The 17,486-nt window shown below is 54.4% G+C and overlaps 1 protein-coding gene across 1 annotated transcript; it reads left to right on the top strand.

Annotated features, from left to right (window-relative positions):
• Positions 1-1,038: 1,038 nt before the first annotated feature.
• Positions 1,039-17,486, top strand: RHOBTB2 (Rho related BTB domain containing 2). Its single transcript, XM_069485138.1, has 10 exons — positions 1,039-1,257; positions 5,268-5,469; positions 6,041-6,144; positions 6,632-6,817; positions 7,347-8,365; positions 8,635-8,753; positions 10,836-10,986; positions 14,287-14,375; positions 15,075-15,180; positions 16,395-17,486. The coding sequence occupies exons 2-10, from the start codon at positions 5,278-5,280 to the stop codon at positions 16,610-16,612; spliced, it is 2,184 nt and encodes a 727-aa protein (XP_069341239.1). The 5' UTR covers positions 1,039-1,257; positions 5,268-5,277; the 3' UTR covers positions 16,613-17,486.

Raw genomic sequence — 17,486 nt, 5'->3', positions numbered from 1 at the left:
ATCTTAGGGACTGCTTCTGTGGCTAGTGTCTTCATGGGATTTCTCTGAGAGTCAGAAGATATTAATTAGTGAGTTCCAGGTAGCAATAGGATGAGGGCGGGATGGAGGCGGGGACCGACCGCTGAACAAGGCCTAGGTAGGGACAGGTAAGGGGACGACACATAAGCTCACTGGGGGCCGTGGCAGTCAGAGGCACAGGCCGTCGCTACAGGGGTGATCTGGAGGGAGGAAGGCCCTCAAGTGCCCGGAAAACTCCCAAGGGGGCAGAGGGCTAGTTCGGAAACGCCGTTCTCCCCGAGTGGTGGAGGTCTGGGTTTAAGGGGAAAGACAAGGAAAAGACCTGGCGTCCTCCTCTAACTTAGCGCATCCTTTCTAGGGCGCCCAAGGATGCCTCTCAGAGTTCCTTCCCAGCCTCCCGAAGGAAAGGGGGAAAGCCCGTGGGAGTCCGGGGAGGTTTTGCCCCTTCACAGGTGCAGGGACCGGAGCGGGTCGCCAGCTCCCGACCCTCCCTTCGACTTCCCTCCCGCCGGGGCGGAGAGGGGCGGAGCGAAGGGGGCGGAGCTGAGTCGAGGGGCGGGGCGTAGAAGGGGCGGGCGGGAGCGGCGCTGCGGGGCGGGGCCTCCGGGGCGCCCAATCCGCTTCCTCCCCCGCCCCTCGGCCGCCATCCACCAACGGGGGGCCGCGGTGGGCGGGGCCCGTCACGGCAGCTGTCCTGGCTGCAATTTTTTTCTCCCTTTCTTTCTTTCTTTTTTTTTTTTCCCTTTCCTTTTTTTGTGAATGAAAAAAGGAGGTCGCGAGCGGCGCCGGGGACTGCAGCGCCAGGCGCCTTCGCCGCGGGCCGGGCGCGTCGCGGCTGCGGCCTCGCCCCTCGCCCCACGCGCCGCCCGCAGCCTCCGCAGCCCGAGCCCCGCGGCCCAGGCGCCCGGTTGGGGCGGCCGCGCGCAGCCTGGCCCCGGCGCGTCTCCGTGACATTGGGCGCCCGGGGCGCGGGGCGATGCTGATCCGGAAGAGCCAGCGGCTGCAGTGTCGCGCGCGCTGCCGCTCCCGGCCCGCCGTCAGGCCTGGGCTGCTCTGCCTGAGTTTCTGATCCGACGCGACCCGGCGCGGAGGCCCGGAGCCCCGGCGGTAGCGCGGCGGCGCCGGCGTCGCCCCAACTTGCAGGCGCGGAGGGACCCCAGACATTGCACTAAAATGAGCGTGCTCAGCAGGAAGAGATGTGCTCCTTACGCTAGAAATCACCCCGTCACATGTGGTGGTGTAAGTAAACGACCGATTTCGGGGATGGCCGGGTCCTCTGCACACGCGCCACTGCGCCCTCCCAGGCCCTGTCGCGCCCCAGCCAGCGTCCCCTCGGCTGCGCTCTGCCCTCGACTCCTGCTCGGGCTGCTGCCTCCCGAGGGGTGGGGGACTAACCTTTTCCGGGTTTTTCTAGGGAAAGGAAGATGACTTAAATGCCTTGGCGTGTCGCGCCCCTCCCCCGTCCCTTTTTTTTTCCTGGGTGGCACAGACGGGCTTTATTAACACATTTAGCCGCGAGCGTCGGCCGTGGGGCACCGCGAAGGGATGGGCTCTTCCCCTTGCCTACTTTGATTTTTTATTTCTATTTTGTGCGTGTGCAGAGCAGCGTATCAGGAAAAAACGGTCCAGAGTGGTGAAAGTGTTTCCGCTTTAAAAAAAAAAAAAAAAGCAGAGGAATTCGGGTGTTTTGCTCGCGGTTCTGGGGATGTTTCTTTGAACTCAACTCTGTTGCAGTCTGGGCACTTGAGTTCTGGCAAAGTACTTGGGGAAATCCTTAGCGGTGTTTGCTGATGTTTCCACATTTTGGGGTGGAGAAGGCTTATCCTGTGTTTAGGCTGGCATTTTTGTTAATATGATCAGTTAGGAGCCCTTTGGGCCTGGCTTTCCGTCGGATCTCCGGGGACCAGTCCCGCATATTACAGTGTCAGCTACCCCGGCGGGAGCCTCCTTCAATCTGAGTCCACCCTTTCTTTGTTCTTTTCCTCCGGATTCTCCTTTCCTATCTATTGTCTTTGCTTTTTACCTTCATTTTCAGGATTTTCCTCCCTTTCGCATTTTGTAAGATGCAGGATGTGGGATATTGGTTGCTAGGAGACAAGCCAGGCTCCCAGGGAGATTCTGTTGTTTCCTTGACAACCAGACTAGGGCAGCCACAGATGAACAAGCCTCCTATCAGCTGTGGGAGGGAAAGGGGGCATTTTCTGAGCTCTGCAAAGAGTGTGTAGGGGTGTGGGGGTGGGAACGGGTGTGCAAGAGGTTTGTAGCTAATCTGAGCACACCTTGGGTTTTGGCGTGGACTTTGTAACACAGAGGTGGGAGAGCAGTGGGCAGGAGGCTGCTTTGGGAGATGGCGACAGGGATCGTGGGACAGGGGTGCAGGGAACACATATCAGTGACTTTGGGGTTATTGTAGGAGAGGAGCAAATTGGAGATTGTGATACCCAGGGCAGGGTGGCAAGGAAGCTGTAGTTTATGGAGGTTAGTTGGAAAGGGAATGAGGCAATTGTGAAGAAAAGTCTAGAGTCATTGAAGGAGAGAGTGCCAGAGGGAGAGGGGAAGTTGAGAAGCTCACTGAGTGGGTTGTATCATCATACATCAGCAGTGATACAGTAAAATAGCAATATTCTAGGGCAAAAATTGTATTACTGTTGGCCCGCTCTCTCCAGGACAAGATCCTCATTTAAGACAGCCTCATTAGACTAAAAGTTCTGCTGGCTTAATTGGGCCAGTCTGTATCTTAAAGAGAGATATAATTACACATATAGATATGCAATCTGGCATTATATAACATCACATTACATAAGAAGACAAATACCTCCTTTTAGCCCAGGCTGCCTTGGCACAGATTAACCAAGATTCAGGAGACTTTCTTCCAACGCCTTCATACCCATTTTCCAGAGGGGGAGACTGATGCACAGAAAAGTGAAGCAATTTGCCCCTTCCTAGATAGGACAATGAAGGTTGCCAGTCAGGCAATGGGGACAGGGTGGAAGGGTGAGAATGATAAAAATGAGACACGTGAAGGACAAGCAGGGGAAGTGGAAGGGGCAGGGGTTGGAGGGGGAGGGGTGTTCAGCTTGGGCAGCAATCCAGCAGGTCTGGTGTCTAAACTCACCACACAGTCTGTTGCTCTGCTACTTGTTGGTTGGCTGTCCCATACTTAACCCTAGAGGTGACGTAACACAAGGTGTGCATGACTGTTTTAACCCTAAAGTAGCTGAACCTGGACCAGCGCTGCTCTGCTGGTATCCAGGCATTATCCTCACTATGGAGATGCTCCTGGATTTCAGAGCTGACACCCCTTGACCATGCCTCATTCCACGCTTGCACCTACAGAGCCACATCCTGCTAGAATTGAAACTTGACAAAGACGTTCTCTTGGCTAGTGGGGTTTGATCTTTATCCTGCAGCTGCCCATGTTTTGTATTTGGGATTCTATCTGTTTTGTTATTCAGTCAATAAAACAGAAACCACAACACAGATGACTCCTCCCAGGGCCAACACATCCCGCAGCTGGAGACCAGGATCTGTCAAAGTGGGGTACCCAGTCCTCAGCTCACGAGAGAAAAGAGGGAGGAGGAAGCTGGTGGTTAGAATAACAGTTCCCTGCTGGCTGGGGAAGGGCGGGGAGAGAGAAGGAATGATGCAGACAGTTGCCCTGGAGACCAGGGAGGGAACTGCGTGGAGACCCCTTGTTGAAGGGTCCAGATCCTGTAAAATTCCAAGGAGGTGGAGAAGGTTGTCTCATTGAAAAGTCCTTGCTGCACTTTTTGCTTAGCTTGCTGAGATGCATCCACTTGCGCAAATCCCAGTTGCCATCGTTACTTGGATATTTCGGTTCTGCATTCCTGCATGCTGGCATCCAGTTACAGCGCGGCAGGAATGGAGCCTCTCTGTTGCTGCTGGTGGCATGACTCTCGGGCTGGATGGCTCAGCAGCCAGGTTGCCTGGGCAGCCTCCAGGACTCCTCTGAGCTCAGCCTTCCTCGGCCCAGGAAGGATGGCTCTAGTTTGCTCGAACCCTCGGACAACTTTGCATACACACAGGGAATGTGAGCAGGGCAGGCTGATGATCCTGGAGAAACCAAGCTTCCTAATAACATGTGCCCCTACTCCCTGCCCATTTCTCTACCCTTCCAGGAGGGCGGATGCCAACTGGAGGCTGCTGGTGAAAGCCCCCTCGAGCCCAGGGCCTCCTGGTGACAGCTTTTTAAACACTGACATGACATTTTAACTACAGAAGGGCCTTCTGTTTGTTCATTCGAGCCATCCCTCTCTGTGGGTGGGTTTGCTACTTCTCTCTGCCCAACACTGAGGGCAACTGAGGCAAGCATTTGCACAGAAATTCAGACCCAGGTTTCTGACCCTTTGTTTACTGCAGCAACCTATCACCCGTGTAGCCAGTGTAGCGAGCATCTCCCAGGAGTGCCAGCTGTCTGGGGTCTTCTAGCCTGAGAATCCTCCCTAGGAATGGGAAGGGCAGAAGACGGTGGATCTCGCTCTCCGTGAGGCTGGCTGCAGGATGCTGGGAGGACAGCACTGTTGCAGGCCCGTGGTTACCCCCACCCTCAAAGCTGGGCCTGCGGCTGAGCGAGACAGAGTAGAGGCGGGGAGGCCCATGGGCTGTCAGGTGCACCCAGAAGCGTCCCTGTCCCAGAGAGGCTGGGAGGAAAAACTCTGAGGTCTGTATAAAGGGGTCTGGGGTTGAAGGATAGACTCAGGCGGGCTGGGGCTTGGAAATACACCACTGAAGAGGGCCAGGGGAAAGGGTGGGGGCCAGAAGAGCTGCCGCCTGGCCCTGACAGGTCTATTAAATTTTAAAGTGGCCCTGCCCTCAGGCCTGCTGGGAAGGGGTGGGGACCTGGCCGACTCTGCTTCTCTCAGCTGTTTGTTGTTCTGCTGCCACTGCCCTGCTGGGGAGGGAGGAGTAGAGTGATGATGAGTGAGCTGCCCAGGCAGACTCTTCTCTCTCTGGAGGCTGGGGACAGGGCAGGTCCTGGGTGGGCTCTGCCTGGGATCTCTCGAAGGTCTCCTCCATCCACACGCCCAGTTGGATGGCCCATCTGGTGGCACTGCTCTTCTCAGCCTGACTGGGCTCCTGACTCCTCCGGCCCTTGCGGAGCTCTCGGCCAGAACGTTGCCCACTCCCTGCTTCTCCTGTCTGCTCTGGCGTTTGAAGCGGGTGCTGGCCCTGGCCCGCAGGGAGCTGGCATGCCAGGTCGTCCTGAGCGCTTCCCTCCTCTCCCGCAGGTCCCATTTAATGGATTCTGACATGGATTATGAAAGGCCAAACGTAGAGACCATCAAGTGCGTTGTGGTGGGGGACAACGCCGTGGGCAAGACCAGGCTCATCTGTGCCCGTGCCTGCAATGCCACCCTCACCCAGTACCAGCTGCTGGCTACCCATGTGCCCACGGTGTGGGCCATCGACCAGTACCGCGTGTGCCAGGAGGTAAGGCTGGGGGTCCAGCTGTGTGTCTGGATTTGGGGGCTTCTTCCCAAGCCACAGCTTGGGGTCTCCAGCGGCCCCTGGGGTGGGGTGGGGACAGCTGAAGAGGAAGGAGCCCCTGGAGAGAGGTCCGAGGCCAGCCCACCCTGGGGAAGGCACCTCTGACCATTTTTTTTGTTTTCACTGGCTGAGCTGGTGCCTGGGACCCCAGCTGTGTCTTGGGTACTACAGCTTGTGCAATCCCAGCCCCAAGTAAGAGGGAGCAGTGGGTGCATAGGGCTGCGGCTTGGGAGAGATGAGAGCAGAGCGGGGAAGGAAGCTGGCAGCTAACACTAAAAGACGGGAGGCTCGTAAACATCCAATTTGCAGGGAAAGCTGGGAACAAGGGTAGGCTCCGGAAGAGGTCCCTTGCACCCCGTAACCGTCTGCTCTCTTAGGGTCTCTTCCACTTCCGGTCAGCTTGGAGGCAGCCCTTGCTGATGCTACAGAGATTTCCCGTGGATGAGATGTTGTGTGAGGCATGCAGTGGGCTGCCACGCAGGGGCCCCAGGAACTGTTGCCCTTCATTCTCCAGGTGCTGGAACGCTCCCGAGACGTGGTAGATGATGTCAGTGTCTCCCTGCGCCTCTGGGACACCTTTGGGGACCACCATAAAGATCGTCGCTTTGCTTATGGGAGGTAGGGAAGGTCTACCTGCAGGGAACCACGTGGGTGGGTTTTCCCTGCCTTCCTAAGAACTGAGCAACCTTGTGAAATTTCAACGGGGAGGAAGGAGTGGAGAAAACAGCTCTGGCCGACACTTGTGGGGGGCTGGGGCAGTCTGGGGCGGTGAAAGGAGCCAGGGCTCCATGCCAAGAGGCCTGGTTCGAGTCCCAGCTCTGCCGCCTAGTAGCTCTGTGATTTTTCTCAGCTGTGAGATGGTAAAAATGGTAATTTCTAACTCACAAGTTAGCTGTGAGGCCAAAAGGAGCCTTTGAGCTCTAAAATGCTACATAAATTGGAGGTAATATTATTAGACGTTTTGTGTAAGAGCACATGAGGAGATACCCAAGCCAGGTGTGGGGCTGTAGTGGAGGCTGGGGGTGTGCATGCCTGCTGTCCCTTGTTCCAGGGAGGTGAGGTACTGCTAGCCTTCTCTGCCCTTAACCTTCCTCTCCACCCCCAGATCCGATGTGGTGGTTCTGTGCTTCTCCATTGCCAACCCCAATTCCCTCCACCATGTCAAGACCATGTGGTACCCAGAAATCAAGCACTTCTGCCCCCGAGCACCTGTCATCCTGGTGGGCTGCCAGCTGGACCTGCGCTACGCTGACCTGGAGGCCGTCAATAGGGCCAGGCGGCCCTTGGCTAGGTAGGGGGTGCTGGTGCCGAGGGAGGGGCTCCCCCCATCTGGAGCAAGCTCACGTCCAGAGCCAACAGAATGCTCATTCATTCATTCCTTCATTCACGTATCTGCTGCACACTTACTATGCGGGCAGTACTGTGCTAAGCATCATGAGGAAAGACAGGGAGGAGGAAATGGTGTTTGCACAAAAAGGTCTTGTAATTTTGCCAAGAGATGAACTAAATATGTGAGCAGGTTAAATACCAATGTGAAACATTACATGGTCATTGCCAGAGAGGTAGTTAGTGCTGTCACTGCTTTGAACTGGGAAGTCACTTGGGGCTTGGCATACAAAGACAAGCCTTCCTGGAAGAAGAGGGGGTTGGAGGTGGATCTTGAAGGAGCTTGGCACGATTTGACCAGACAGAGCAGAAAGAGCAGGGCAGGGGTGGGGCCGAGGATGCAGATCCCTAGCCGAGTCCCTCCAGCCAGCAGCAGAATGGCGCGCTCCCTCCGCCACCAACGCAAGCTTGGTTTCCCTTCTTGAACCCCCCAGGCCCATCAAGCCCAACGAGATCCTTCCCCCAGAGAAGGGTCGAGAGGTGGCTAAGGAGCTGGGCATTCCCTACTATGAGACCAGCGTGGTGGCCCAGTTTGGCATCAAGGACGTCTTTGACAACGCCATCCGGGCCGCACTCATCTCCCGCCGCCACCTGCAGTTCTGGAAGTCCCACCTCCGCAACGTGCAGCGGCCTCTGCTGCAGGCGCCCTTTCTGCCCCCTAAGCCACCGCCCCCCATCATCGTGGTGCCCGACCCCCCCTCCAGCAGCGAGGAGCGCCCCGCCCACCTCCTGGAGGACCCGCTCTGCGCGGACGTCATCTTGGTGCTGCAGGAGCGGGTGCGCATCTTTGCCCACAAGATCTACCTCTCCACCTCCTCCTCCAAGTTCTACGACCTGTTCCTCATGGACCTGAGTGAGGGGGAGCTGGGGGGCCCCTCGGGGCCAGGGGGCATCCGCCCAGAGGACCACCAGGGCCACCCCGAGCAACACAACCACCATCACCACCACCACCACGGGCGGGACTTCCTGCTTCGGGCAGCCAGCTTTGACGTGTGCGAGAGCGTGGACGAGGTGGGGGGCTCTGGTCCCGCTGGCCTCCGTGCCTCAACCAGCGATGGGATCTTACGGGGCAACGGAACAGGGTACCTGCCAGGCAGGGGTCGTGTGCTGTCTTCCTGGAGCCGAGCTTTTGTGAGCATTCAGGAAGAGATGGCAGAAGACCCCCTGACCTACAAATCCCGGCTGATGGTGGTGGTAAAGATGGACAACTCCATCCAGCCGGGGCCCTTCCGGGCTGTTCTCAAGTACCTGTACACGGGGGAGCTGGACGAGAACGAGCGGGACCTCATGCACATCGCCCACATCGCCGAGCTGCTGGAGGTCTTCGATCTGCGCATGATGGTGGCCAACATTCTCAACAACGAGGCCTTCATGAACCAGGAGATCACCAAGGCCTTCCACGTCCGCAGGACCAACCGGGTTAAGGAGTGCTTGGCCAAAGGCACGTTCTCAGGTATGGACCATGCTCAGAGCAGCTTTCTGAGAAGTCTGGGTGGGTCCCTTTAGCATTCCCAGTCCCTCTCAGCCCTGACGTCCTGGAATACGGCTTCCCTGCTCCTGAAGCCTTGGTCCCCCCGGGCTGAGAGCCGCCTGCTCAGTGCTTGGCCTGTTGTAGCGCCAGAAGGAAGCGGGGCTGTCTGGGCTCCCTGGCTCCCCTTGGGGCTGGTTAGCCCGTGTCCCTTCACCACATCCTCCTGTGATGCCTCTTCTCCTCCCGGACAGATGTGACCTTCATCCTGGATGATGGTGCCATCAGCGCCCACAAGCCCCTGCTGATTTCCAGCTGTGACTGGATGGCTGCCATGTTTGGGGGGCCGTTTGTGGAGAGTTCCACCCGGGAGGTGAGGATGAGGATGGAAAGGGGGCGGGGAGGAGAGAGACACGTACACCCTTTGCATCTGAGGCACCCACCATTGAATGGTACTTTCTTCAGCACTGACTTTGTGCTGGGCCCAAGAGACGTTTATGAATAGACGGTTCCTAGCGCTTTTACAGTATGTCAGGAGAAGGAATTGTAGTAAGATCTTAACTTGAGAGTTTAGAATCACTTTCAATACATTATCCCATTGAATTCACACGTGACCGCGACACCCAGTGTAGCACTCGCATGGTACGCCTAGGGAAGGGAGGCCCTGAGAAGTTAAGTGACTTGTACAAACTTGTGTAAGAAGAAAGAAGAGGTTAGGACTTGAACTCAGGACTTAGATTCCTTAGCTCTTTTCACTATACCTTGCTGTCTCCCTAATTTGAAACAACTAGAGAAATTTCAGTGTGTCCCAGGCTGAATCTGTCACTGTTTTAAAAGGTAGGCTCCACTATTGAGATATGGTGAGGCCACCAGGTCAGGACACAACTACCATTGAGAAGACGGTTTGTTACTCACAGATCCCAGGAACAGAGGGCCACGCACGCCACCACGAGGGGCCTCACGGAGAAGCACCAGGGCCGGTCAGGAGGCAGAGGGTTTCTGTGGGAAGGAATGGGAGAGGCAGGGTGAGCAGGCTTAGGATTGGCTGGTGTGGATAATTTCAGCGGGCCCTGGGAGGATGAAGGCAGGGGGATATTGGCCTGGAGTGTGAGAGCTGGACAGCGAGGTGCTGACAGCGGGTTGCATAGGAAAGGCATGCTTGCAGGCAACTCCTTTACTGTCCCTAGGAACTGGCTAGCCCTGGCAGAGGCAGTCCCTCTAGGGCCAGCAAACCTCTAGATGTCAAAGCATCAAAATACAGAAAATAAAAAGGTATGGTTAATACAGTCACCTCTCCCTCTAATCAGCCCTCCTCCCACTCGCCTGGTCTCTCACTGAAACCACCACTTTCTCAGGCACCCATACTGGAAACTTGGGCCCAGAAGGGGCGTATCGAAGTGTCCTTGGGAATATTCTCTTAAGTTTGTTCTCTCTTTCCCATTCCCCCAGCCAAGCACAGTAGCCCAGGCAATGGCCCTCACTGTTCTCCATCTTCTCCGAATGCCTGGTACCTTATTTCCCCACCGCCCAGCCTTGCAGTTACCGAGGCACTACTTTGTGCAGATGCTTAAAGTGCTGAGTGTCCACGTGCGGTTTTCCTGACTGTTCTGTCATTGCTTCTGAGTGCAGGGACTACTAGGTCTTTGACTTCTGCCAAGTATTCCCCTCCGTGCCCGTCTCTTAGTAAGTGCTCACCAAACAACTGAATGCAAAACCCAACCAGGAATAACGCTGCATCATGCCCTGCGATGTAGAGTGACTTTCTTAAGGCTTCTGGAAAGGAAGTAGTTCTGGAAGGCTAAGTGGAAGGGCTGGGATTTGAGCTGGTCTCTGAAGTGGGAGCAGGATTTGGATACACAAAGTGTGAGATCAGGAACTCTCGGAAGCCCCAGGGGCCTACCAGCACCGAGCACTTCTCGGTACCAGAGATGCCAGCTCTAAAGCGCTAGCTGATTCCCAGTGCAGCCTGGAGAGCCTCCCGCCCGATGAGAAAGCAGTTTTTGTGGTAGTGCTGCTCTGAACAGATCCCGGAGGCCCAAAGCAGTGGCTTGAGCAGCCAGAGAGAGGCCAGCTGGTGTTCGCTTGGCTCCTCCTGGATCCCACTTCTGTTGCTCCCCGCAGCGACAGGAGGGCCTGGGGTGTAGGTTGGGGACCAAAAGGACTCCTTCTAGCATCCTCTAAGCCAGAGAGGCTTCCAAAGGATGCCAGTGAGTATCCAGGTCCCTTTAAAAGTTCTTAGAGCTATTCCCTGGTGCTGCTGGCAGTCTGGGGCTGAGTGCAGGTTGTGGCTCTGGGGGCCAGGCCTTGGCGTCTTCCCAGCAGACACGGGCACAGCACAGGGAGGGCTGCGGCCTTGGGGAGACCAGCCGTGTGGGCCAGGGCCTTTTCGGTTTCTTAGGGCCGAGTTCCTCTTTTCTGCAGCTGGACTTCATTGCTCACTCCTTCCCACCCCCAGGTGGTGTTTCCTTACACAAGCAAGAGCTGCATGAGGGCGGTGCTGGAATACCTCTACACTGGCATGTTCACCTCCAGTCCTGACCTGGACGACATGAAGCTCATCATCCTGGCAAACCGCCTCTGCCTGCCGCACCTGGTCGCCCTCACAGGTAACCAGCCACGGCGCTCGGGGACCTCCCTGGGGAAGGAGTCAGGGACTCCCCGAGGAGTGATTATGTGTTCTCGCATCTCCCCGCTCCTGGGGGACAGGCTGTAGCACCAAGGGAATAAGCTCACATCAAGCGAAATCTGTCAACACGTACTGAGTTCTGGATGAGGATGTAGATGTGAAGAAATGTGTGTGAGAGGCGTCCGATGGGGTCCCCCGAAAGGCTCTCTCCAAAGGCCCAACAACGTGGTCTCCAGCAGACAATAGCGCTGTGTGCTCTTAGTGTGCCTTTACTCGGGCAAGCTTAAGAAGTCAAGAAAGAATAGAACACAATTCCACATTTCTCTCTCCTCTGCCTCTTTCCTTTTTTTTCCCTTCTCCTTCTCTTCTTCTACTTTAAAAAAAAAAATTATTTTTATTTTTTATTATTTTTTTAAAGCCAAATTTAGCAGTGGGGGATTGTCTTTTTCTACTTGTGATTTCTCCTCTGCCTTCTTCTAAAAAACAGAAAGCAAATATTAACCTCCCACTCGTAATTCCCCAATCTCAGAGGCTCTCTGGGGCGGGCAAGAACCAGGGCAGCCGTCCAAGGGCCTGGGGGAGAGAAATAGTGCTGCTGGGGTCAGGGGAGTCTGGGGCCAGAGACCCCAGTGGGCAGTTGGCTCCTGTTCATGCTGGAGTTGGTGTTTGTGTGGTGTTGGCACTGGTACCCGTGCAGGTGTTGATGTCCAGGTTAATATTCTTGGGCAGCTCAGAGGGGCAGAGAGCAGATCCTCAGATATTGAGTTGAGGTTCAGAGAAGGACCCAGTATCAGAGCTGCTGGGGCCCTGGGTGGACGATCAAGGCTGGGGCTCAGATATGAGGGAAAACAGCAATCTCATGAAGACAAATGAATTATAAGTGGGGGAGCTTGGTCACAGGAACAAGGTGGAAATTGTTGATCAGAACTGGAATATTAAGAGCTGAGCCTGCACAGGGATTCCAGGCCCCAGCTGGGGGCAAAGGGACTTTGGGCAGGGAGAACGAGAGGGTTCTGGAGATGACAGCTATCACAGTACGTCATCCTTTGCTGTCTGTGGAAAATGGTGGGGTCTTCCCAGAGCACATAAAACTTCAAATTCTTAGATGGAATAATTCCACTTTTAAAAGATTATCTCCAAAGAAGTGACCCAAAGGGGAAAAAATATGTAAAGGTATTTCTATAAGTTCATTTCATCATGGAAGGCAATTGCAAGCAACTCAAAGAAGTACCACTGGTTAAGCACATGTAGGTAATTTGTACACGGTAGTCATTAAAAATGTTAAACTGCACTGCTCATGGAAAGGCTTATACAAAATTACGTTGGATAATATTTCCCATGAAGTGGTCCATGCACACCAGAAAACATATATAAAAATGTATATATCTACTTTGATACGGATCAGTGGAAGATGCCAAGTTTTGTATAATTGGTGATGCCTTACGTTTTGTGAGATATGCTTCCTATGAAGCTATTCAAACTTAAAACTTTAATGTTAACTATAACACAGATACATAAAAGTGCATGAAACATATGTTCAGTTTAATGAGTTATTATAAAGCAAAATGCCTTTCTAATCATGACTCATGTCAGGAGCTGGAACCTTGCCAGCCACTAGAAGTCATCCACCTGTCCCTGCTCCCGAAGAGGAACCGCTCTGCCCAGTAGTCCTTTTTAATGGTACTTTTAATGGATCTACTTCATTACTCTTACTATAAAACTTAATCGTTTTATCATCCAACTGTACATCCTTAAACACTACAGCATGGTTTTATTTTTTATATATCTTTTAAGTTTCTTAAACTTAAGTTTCTTTTTCTTGTCCATTAAAACCAATTTTTTCTCTTGCACTTCATTTGTTGATAAAAAGCCAAACACTGATCTTTTGTTCCTGTAGAGTTTTCCATGATCTAGATATTTGCTGATTTCATTTCTATAGTGTCATTCAATGTATCCGTCTGTCTGCCCTATTTCCTGTAAACCGGTAGTTGGATCTAGAAGCTAGATCTGGTGCACATTCAGTTTTCTTTTGGCAAGACAACTTCATAGGTTGTTTCCCTTCTTCATCAAAAGGCATAGATTGTCTATTTTTCTTTCTTTTGTGATATTAGCAACCACTGAGTGGCACTGCCTGGATCCATCAATTTATTAGGTATTATGAAATGATAATATTCCAATTTGTTCATTCCTTATTTGTTTATCTATTGGAATACTTCCAAAAAGAGAGAACCTTCCCTGCATCTACTGTTAGGCTACCCAGTGGCATAGTTCACGTAGGAAAGGCAGGCAGATGAATGCTTGATTCGTTCCTTTTTTTTTTTTAACCAGTTTTCAAGATAAATTTTTTTCCTATCATCCTTTGAAGGTGACCCATTAGGTTGGATTTTTTTAAGTAGTATTATGAACTCTTAGAATTGAACACACTTGACTGGTTTCAACTAATTGCAATTATCCTTACTGAAGCTTAAATACTGTACTCTTAGGCAGCAGGAGTCTCTGTGAGTTGCTCCAGAGTCTTTGGGCTTCCTTGCTCTCTGGGATGATGAGATGTTCTAGATTCCTCTTGTATTTTTCATGCCCCAGACCTGGAATCACCTATTCTTCCAAGAAGTCCTGGTTTCTCATAGCTTGAAATGGAAATGGTATTTCTGTGCAGTAGGAATGCTCATTGCCACTGGAATGATTATCGTTTCTAGGTCTCTTCTGTGGACAGAGCTGGGAAACATACTTATCTTTTTAAAGATAAAACACCTCATGAGTTTATACTGATGTCTCTAATTGAAATTCAGAACCAATGGTATTCTTCAATACAAATGTTGTAACATAAAATGCAAGGTTAGTACACAATTTGTTACAAAATTTAAATTAAAACAAACAACCAGGTTTAACCCATAGTTAAACTCACAGTTCTTAGCCTTTTTTCTTTTCAAAAAAATGTGAGGCTTAATTACCCTCTCCCGTCTGTATCAGTGGCTGACTCGATTGGGGACTTCCATCCTGCGTATATCAGACTTTGTGATGGGACACATGTAGTTTGGAAAATCTTAGATGATTCTAATGTCCTCCTTCACTTCCCACCCACGCCCCTCTGAGAAAGTCTTGCTCTCCTCCTGGTCTCCCTCCGGTGGGAACAGATTTAAATCAGCCGTGGCCTTTCCCCAGCCTGTCGGGACTTGCCTCTGGCCCTGATTTCTTTGCCCTGCAGTGAGCCCCTGCTGGGGTGTGAGTGCAGGTCCGTTCATGTGATTCTTCAGCTGATTGCTGGCTGTGTGTGTCACAGAGCAGTACACAGTGACCGGGCTGATGGAAGCAACCCAGATGATGGTGGACATCGATGGGGACGTCCTTGTGTTCCTGGAACTGGCTCAGGTATCACAGCAGGGGAAGGAATCTATGGCAGTTTCAACTTGAGGCTCTGTCTGCCCATTGGTGGCAAATGGGGAGGGCTGGGAGGTGGTGGGTAGGAAGAGAACCTGTTGTCAGACGCAGATCCCTGACTGGGCAGAGCCTATCTCACCCTCCACGCCAGGAAGCAGCTAGAGAACTCCCTGACATGCCCAGAGGAGAGCTGGCCCAGGGAGGAAAAGGCTGAGACTTCAGGCAACATAGAGCTGGGGAGGGAACTCCTGTCTCAGGTCTAGACATTGCTGCCTGCCTGAAGTCATGTAGGGGGCAATGAGGACTCTCGATCTGAAATTAAGTGCCCAGCCCCTCATCCCAGACAGACAAGCAAACTCGCCCACGCTGGCCCTCGCAGTGCCAGAAATACAACCAACCAAAGATTAGTCTGCAGAGTTAAAGCATAGCTGATTCAAGGCTTGCAGACACACCTGGGAAAGTCAGCTCCCTGCACCTGCTTGTCCCCACCTCAGTATGGACAGCTTTGGCCCCTGATGGGAAGGGGCAGAACGCCACGTGGGGTAGGATCTGAGGAGGGCAGATGCAATAGGAAGCCACCACATAGGGCTGTGGATGTCAGCAGCTGGGGGGACAGGGGACAGCTGCAGGTGTCCATGCAGACCTCCGCCTCTGGGTCCCAGGACAGACACCCTTCCATTCCGCCCGCAGTTCCACTGTGCATACCAGCTGGCTGACTGGTGTCTCCATCACATCTGCACCAACTACAACAACGTGTGCCGCAAGTTCCCCCGAGACATGAAGGCCATGTCCCCAGGTGAGCATCTAGGGCCAGCCCTGGCAGCTCCTGCTGCTCTCCCCCTCATGCTGAATGGGATTCCACTTGGGTCCACAGCTTGGATTTAACCCCACTTTGACCTTGGGGGTGGGGGTAGCCTGCAGAAGAGCCTCCAGCCCAGCAGAGGGGGCCCCAGGAAAAGCGCTGGCCTGGAGGGCGCTCGCTCTGCCTCTCTATCTAGGCTTCCATTTCTCAGGGCTACAGAGAGGATGTTGGACTAGAGTTGGTAGTTTTCAGGCTTTTCTGGACAGGACACCACAGTAAGAAATACATTTTATACTGTGACTCAGGACACACACAGAAACACGTAGAAAAGTATATACTTTTTTTAAAATGCTGTTCATGACCCACTAAATTGATCTCACAGCTCAGGCATGGGCGCAGTCCACAGCACGGACCACCCAGCTGGACGTACTCGGAGGGCTCCCGCGGCTGGGTCTCTTCTTAATTAATTCCTCAGGTCTTAGAGCCAATGGAACTGCACGGGCTCCGGGGAGAGGTGTCGCTGGCAGCCCCGAGGGGTCTTCACTGGGCTCCCCACACCCTGCTGTGACCCTCCTCCCCGCTTCCGCGAGGCTGCAGCACCCTACCGCTCCTGCCACGCGGTTCTCTCCTCGCTTTCACGTTGTTACAACCCTTCTAGCATTTTCTTTCTAAAGCACAGGTCCAACTGCTTCACCGCCCTGGTTCCAAGCCTTCTGTGGCTCCCCACACCCTTCAGAATGAGGCCGGCCTCCCCCCGACCCCCAGCCTGACCCGTGTCCTGCCGTGGCCGGACCTCCCGAGTCCCCTCGGAACCTTCCATGCTCATCCCCTTCCTTGGCCGAGTACCTTCGGCCCAGCGCTGCTTACCTGTCCTCCCTCGTTCTTCGTCTTGGCCTGTTTCCTTCCCAGCACACAGGAAGCCCCGTCTAGTCTCCCCTCTAGGTCTCCCCTCCGTCTTGGGGGAAAACACAGCTGGAAGGGCCTTCCCGGTGCTTACTGTCGCCTCTGCTCCCTGGGCATTTCTCGTGTGTGCGGGGCACCATGGGCCACGGGGGCGGGCGTGGGGGGCGGGGCCGGGCGGGGCTCTCGCTGCAGGGCCACGTGGCGTGGCGGGGCGGGGCTGGCACCCTCTGGGCACCCCGCAGGTCCTGGGCTCCCGGTGTCCCTCTGCTGTCCTTCTAACCGAGCCCCACTGCGCTCCGCTCCAGAAAACCAGGAGTATTTCGAGAAGCACCGGTGGCCGCCCGTCTGGTACCTGAAGGAGGAGGATCACTACCAGCGGGCGCGGAAGGAGCGAGAGAAGGAGGACTACCTGCACCTGAAACGGCAGCCCAAGCGGCGGTGGCTGTTCTGGAACAGCCCCTCCTCGCCGTCCTCCTCAGCGGCCTCCTCAGCATCTCCATCCTCCTCCTCCGCCGTGGTCTGAGATGCTGCCACCTTCCTCTGACCCTGCTGCTGTTGTCCCCACCGCCCAGCCCCTCCGTCCTTCTGCATCACCCCTCCACCTTACGGGGACAAGGGGATCGGCGGGACCAGGACCCTAAGGGCAGCGCCGTCCTCACCAGCCAGAGAATAGCCTCGCCCTGGGGATCAGAACAGGAACCACCTGCAGAGGTCCCCAGGTCCGAAGCAGGACGGAGACAACTGCTGGGGGTGGGGCAGGGGAGGAGCTGCAAGCTCTGGCGTGTTATCTGGGTCCCAGCACCTTGGAGTCAAAGGGAAAAGCCTCCCTACGTTGAGGGCTTCGCTGGATGTCTGGGTCTCTGCTCTGGCCAGGGAGGCAGCTGCGCTCCTCTTGAGCAGAAGTGAGGCTCGAGGGTCCTGCCTCTCTTGGCCATGTCTTTGTCACCAATGGTCTTGAGGGATTGCACATGTTTTGTGGCCATTTCCACATGGAGCCTACTCAAATCCTCACTGGAGAAGTCAGGGTAGAAATGAAGCCTTCGGAGCCCGACTCAGGGCTTTACATCCTGGGGTGCAGCTGCAAGAGGCCACCAGTGGAAAGGCTTGAGTCCTGCCAGCGTCCCTCCCTCCCATGGCTGCAGCAGTGCAGGCTGACGACAGGGCCAGAGGTTGGCGCTCTGGGGCCGGGAGCAGTGCCTCTTGGTGCATTGAGAAACTTCTCCCCCGCCCCTCCTTCATCCCTCAGGTTTGGAGATGGGAACCACTGGCAACAGCTGGGGTAGGCGGAGAAGGGCAGGGTCTGTGCTCAGCCATCCCGTGCTCCTCCGTCCCCTCCCCCTGCCTCTGGGTAGCACTGCTTTTTATGGGGTGGGGCAAAATTAGCAAAAAACACAACC

This window comes from Eulemur rufifrons, chromosome 12 (genome assembly GCF_041146395.1).
Source record: "Eulemur rufifrons isolate Redbay chromosome 12, OSU_ERuf_1, whole genome shotgun sequence".
NCBI lineage: Eukaryota > Metazoa > Chordata > Mammalia > Primates > Lemuridae > Eulemur > Eulemur rufifrons.
This window is presented reverse-complemented; position numbering and strand designations above follow the sequence as displayed.